Source organism: Pteropus alecto, unplaced genomic scaffold (genome assembly GCF_000325575.1).
Source record: "Pteropus alecto unplaced genomic scaffold, ASM32557v1 scaffold23, whole genome shotgun sequence".
NCBI classification, from domain to species: domain Eukaryota; kingdom Metazoa; phylum Chordata; class Mammalia; order Chiroptera; family Pteropodidae; genus Pteropus; species Pteropus alecto.
Window position 1 is genome coordinate 4,094,882 of NW_006435837.1, and position 5,650 is coordinate 4,100,531.

Genomic DNA, 5,650 nt, shown 5'->3' on the forward strand with positions numbered 1-5,650 from the left:
GTTTGGCTTCCATCCTAAGCTTACGCATGCCAAATTCCTGCTCATCATAATTGGAATATATAGACTTAGTTTAAAAAAAAAAAAACCACTAGGGAGTCATACTGAGTAAATTTTATAGACACATCACAATAATTTTATTTATTGACTTAAATCAGACTTCAATAAATGAATAGTGCTTTAAAATTTGCTCTTTGTAGGTTTCCAAAGGAAAATCTGAAAATTTAACTGTTTTTCCTTTCTTTGTTTATGAATCTTTTTAACAATGGGAATGTTTTGTCTCCTAAGAGTGGCATGGAACTCAAATATATGACTCACTGGAAATGACAACCACTTCTTTGGTTGTAACAAATGGGAAATGAGTTAGGAGAGAGCCCAAGAGAAACAGAGGCTATTCTCAGGAAAATGTAAGGCCTATGGGGACGTTTCTATGAGGAGTGATGTGGAGCAGCACAATGAGAGGCAAAAAAGTGAATAAAATATTAATCACTGAGCAATCAGGCCCCTAGAAGAAGAAAAAAAAAATGCCAAAAGAGAAAAAGTGGTCAAAAACAGTTTTAAAATCTCTAACTTCTATTTACCAGATTCCTTCCCTTCATCAATATAGACTGCTACTGGGAGCCTTATAGGTTTTATGATGGAAGAGGCCAGCTCTGTCTATGAGGTGGGCTGGTCTAGCCCTTGATCTACATTTTGTTCAGCTTTTACCTCTTGATTATGAGTCCATGCCTGTCAAACATGTCTACCCAGAGATGGCCAACCAATTTTGTAGGTTTCCCAGGAAACTCCCTTCTCTGCTCTGGCTCTCCTATTACCCATAACTTCTACATTTCCTCTGACATCTAAGAACGAGTTGAAACTCAAATCAGCCCCCTTCCCAGTGGGTACACAGCTCTGGTCAAAGGATTTAGCTGTGGAGAAGGCTGGAACCATTGGTGGCTATGGTCAGCCACTGGGAAAAATTGTAAAGGAAGCGGTATTAGCCTCTGTTGCCCTTTGGAATCACTCTCCATCTCTCCTCCTTGGTAGTCAACCCTTCCTCAGTGCCTTCATGAGATTCCTTGCCTGTGCCACATTCCCACCCCACTCCACCTCACCTGCCCACACTGAGAGCGTCATTCTCAGAGTAGCACATATTGAATGCTGATTCTTCTCAGTACTTTTCAACATGGCTCAGTATGGTAAGTCTTTGCTACATGATTCAAAGAATTCAGCCAATTAGAATTAATTCATACTAAGGTGTGAATGACTAATTTACCCTTTGTGCTTCCAAAAGTATTCTAAAAATTAAACTCCTGTTAACTCAACAGACTCTTTGATTGGTGGAATATTAAAGTAACATGAAGGATATAGTGAAGGACAGAGACTAAGAAGAGTCAATTCTAATTAAATTAGGGCATCAAGGGACTAACCACTCTGTACACAGAAAAATCAGGTTATAGTTACCATGTTATAAGGTCATGAGAAAAATCAAGTTATAAATAGTTTAAGTGATAGGATCTTTCTTATCATATATATAAACACATATATACACATGCATATATTCATTTATCTACATACATTTGACTCTTGAACAACATGGGTTTGAACTGCTGGATCCACTTATACACAGATTTTATTCAATATATACTATAAATGTATTTTCTCTTCCTTATGATTTTCTTAATAACAATTTCTTTTCTCTAGTTTACTTTAATATAAAAATACAGTGTATAATACATATAACAAAAAATATGTGTTCATCAACTGTTTATGTTATTGTTAAGGGTTCTGGTCAACAATAGGCTATTGGTAGTTAAATTTTGGAGGAGTCAAAAGTTATACTCAGATTTTCGATTGCGTGTGGGAATTGATGCCCCTAATTCCTGCTTTGCCCAAGGGTCAACTATATATATGTAGGTATACGTATACACATAGAGAATAGAATATATGCCAAAATGTTAATGTCATTTATCTGTAGGTGGAAAATTATAGGTGGTTTTAATTTTCTTCTTTTTTTATCTTTAATTTCTGAAGTTGCTCCAATAAGTGTATATTATTTTTCAGAGATTAAAAAATAGAATTACCTTTATTTTAAGGAATCTTAGTATCCTTCCGAAATAAATAACACAACAGTTCTTATAGTTTATACACCCAGAGGCATCTGATCTAGTTTAACTCATAAAAAAGAAGTGGCTTAGTAGGTATAAAGTCTATGCTAATAGGTATAAAAAGAAGTATAGTTAATGGAAGTTTAATTTATGCAGACATATTCATTTACTTTTACAAATTCTAATATTAGCCAAGAATTAAAGTTATTAATCATCATTTTTAGTTTAAAATGTACTAAACCATTTTATAACAAAATATATAGAGCACTATCAACAGTTGAATTGGAAGAATCGCTTCACCAGAGATATGTCTTTGTAGAGAATTGAAAAGAAGTACCAATTAGGCTGTTGAAAATAATAGTAAATTAACATACTGCCCTCTTCTGGTAGCTATTTGCATCTCATTTTACATTCACTCCCATTAAAGATGTTAATCTCCTACAAATTTATGCACGAACTAAACTAATTTTTTTTTCCAAACTAAACTAATTTTAAATCATCTTTTTCCTCAACAGAGAATGCTGATAATTCCAGTTTGTTATCACCACCTGGTAAGACTGTTATTTCGTTGATTTTGAGGAATTTCGGGAAAATATTCTAAAAGTTCTCCGTGCAATATGGCATATAGTCAGATACAGCAAAATTGTTTTTTACCATGAAATTTAATTACATTAAGTTCTGTCATTAAACCTACACCTGAAAAATCAATAGCAAACACAGACAAGAGGACAGGCATATTGTTCCATCACATTGCTGGACAAAGCTGGGGAGTAAATTGGAGGTTTTCATTATGGTAACTGCTTAAGTTCTTCAATGTTGCTTTTAGTATTCTAGTTAACTAGTCTACTAAAGAGCATCAAGAACATAATTATGCTGAATGTTCTCATTTTCGAGTGATAAGATGTTCTTTTACACTTCCTCAGCACCCCACAGAATGAATATTTTTCAAAAAGCTTCAAAGGGTTTAGCACTCAGGAGAATGGAAAGGCAAATAAACTAAAGAGAAATTTATAAGTAGGACCCGTCTTGACAGGAACCAGGAACAGAACTCACATTTGAGAATGCTAGCTGGAATAGGACCTCAGAGATAAAGTGGCCCAGTCCCATCCCTTACCTGATGACATAGTGAAGCCTGGAGTGGCTGAGTAACTTGTCTGAGGTCACACAGCTTCTTGCCCTGCAACACACAGAGGCAGCACGTGGCTTCTCTAACTCCTACTTCTGTATTCTTTCTGGTATACCATATATTACAGAATAATCTTTTGTGGTAAGGAGTGACTCAACTCACATTTTATCTTTAGTTGCGTGAAAATGAGCTTCTGTTATTAATTACATCATTTAAACAAAATAATAATAGTCATTACTTCTTGTACACATACTACATGCCTGGGAGTCTTCAAACATCTCATTTTGCGTCCACTCTTGCAGCATAAGAATCATTATATTCATGTTAGAGATGAGGAAACTGAGGGTCAGAGAGGATAAAATTTGCTCAAGTTCACACATTCTCTGAAGCCAGGCTACTTGGGTTTGAATTTAACCACCATCCTCCTACCCCTAATGCTAGCTGTGTGACTTTGGGCAAGTTCTTTCATTTTTCTGTGCCTCTGTTTCTTCATCTGTAAATAGAGGATTAACAGTACCTGCTTCATAGGGTAGCTGTGAAGATGAAGTGAGATAATACATGTGTCTGGCACAGAGTAAACCCTCAATAAGTAATAGTTATCATTATTATAAGCTATTAAGTAATGGGGCAAAGGTTCAAACCCAGGACTGCAAGTCTTCAAAGCCCAAGCTCTTTTTACTGTGCCAATTTGCCCTCTCATTGTTAAGCTTCAAGGGTAAAATGAACCCCTGCATTTTTCTTCTGGTACAGTAGCCTTCATTAGACTTAACGATGGTGATATATTTGCAAAATCCTGTTTGCATGGAATGGGTATGGGGCTTTGGAGACACACACTGGTTCCAGTCACAGCCTGGGTCCTGGGTGCCATAGGGGTGAGCTGCACTAACTGGAAGGTAAGAGCCAGTGTACATCAGGGACAGATGCATGGCTGTGCCCATAGGTCTCTTCTTTGGATGGCATCACTATTCATCAATGAAACCAGCTTTAGCCAATTATTTTGTTCTGCCCCAAGAGCAAAGGATTGTATATCTATACTTTGAGTGTTACTGCTCAGGAACTGTCTTACTTCTCAAGAAGTATCCTTGGTAATTTTTTAAAAAATGTAGTAAATGACAAAATATGGAATGAATAATGTAGGACAGACAGGGTGTGTGTGTGTTTCAGCCAAGGCATGAACGTTCTAAAACAGACAGGCCAGCCAAATCCCTCGACACACCCAAATGTCCTTACTGGGTGAATATCAGGCTCCCTACTGCAAGGCTTGTTTTAGTTGTAAAATGTCTGTGTATACATAGAGGTCAAGCCACTGGATATTTTTAATATTTAAACATGCAAAATGTGTGTAGTAGACTGACCTCTTAGCATAAGTGGAGTTATTCCACGGTAAATTTATAACTTGGTTAATAGCAGCCATGCTTTAAAATAACTTATCAAGAAATTGTGTTAGGTAGTACAGTACTGAGTGATAGCAATGTTTGTTTGTTTGTTTTAATCCTAAATTCACTATGGGAAAAGTTGCCAGGGGTCATCATAACAGAATGGAGCCAATGTGCTAATATGTTTCATAATTGTAGTTTGACAAATTAAAGTATAAAATGTTTTCTATAACTCTCTGGTTAAAAAAATTTGTAAGTAATATACCTCACTTATTTCCATAATATTCCATGGTAGGAGCAGGCTTTGTGGTCATGAGTTTCAGGTTCTTCATCTGTAAAATGAGACAGTCACACTCATTTCATCTCTTGGGTTCTTTATCTACAATTCTCTGATTAAATGTATACTCACTAAGTGATTATGGGACTTGAAGATTTAACTACATATTGGCCTGATAGCATGTTTTCCACTTCCTTTTCATAATTATATCTCAAAAGGTCTAACTCGTTAAAATTCATTAAATAATTGTATCAAAGTATTAAATTGAGTATTTTCTTGTTTGTTTCTTTTTTCTCCTGCAGTTGAATCATCTCTTGTTGGTTTGGTCCCCTACTCCAATGGTACTCCAGGCAAGATTTTGAAAAACTTTAAACCTAGATTTATCCTGATTTGTTAAGTTTTTGATTTAATTATATATCTGTATTGTCTTTTTCTTTGGGACAAAAGTGGTTGAAACTACAAGCCTAAAAGGTAAGAATTTTTCTGAAGCAAGTGAAAATTGATAACCCTTAATATGAATATAAGTATAATGAATTGTGCTGAAAGTTTCCATATTCAAATAACCAAAAAGAAAACAAACAAACAAACAAACAAACCCCAAGACTCTCAACCCTGGAGAGCAACCTAAACTTTGTGGTTAAATGATAAAATTCTTATTATCATGGAGGGAGGGCAGCCTTCCACCACTTTATTTTTTATTTTTTTATTATTTTTATTTTTTAAAATTAATTAATTTATTTTTTATGGTGACATTGGTTAATGAAATCCAATACTTTAACTGTTT

The 5,650-nt window shown here is 35.2% G+C and overlaps 1 protein-coding gene across 1 annotated transcript in view; it reads left to right on the plus strand.

Annotated features, from left to right (window-relative positions):
- ADGRG2 (adhesion G protein-coupled receptor G2) overlaps positions 1-5,650 on the plus strand; it is a 60,369-nt gene that overhangs the window by 18,113 nt on the left and 36,606 nt on the right. The window contains exons 2-4 of the mRNA XM_006911679.2: positions 2,603-2,638; positions 5,169-5,216; positions 5,314-5,337. Coding sequence (XP_006911741.1) covers positions 2,603-2,638; positions 5,169-5,216; positions 5,314-5,337 — 108 coding nt within the window. The remainder of the gene's footprint in view (positions 1-2,602; positions 2,639-5,168; positions 5,217-5,313; positions 5,338-5,650) is intronic.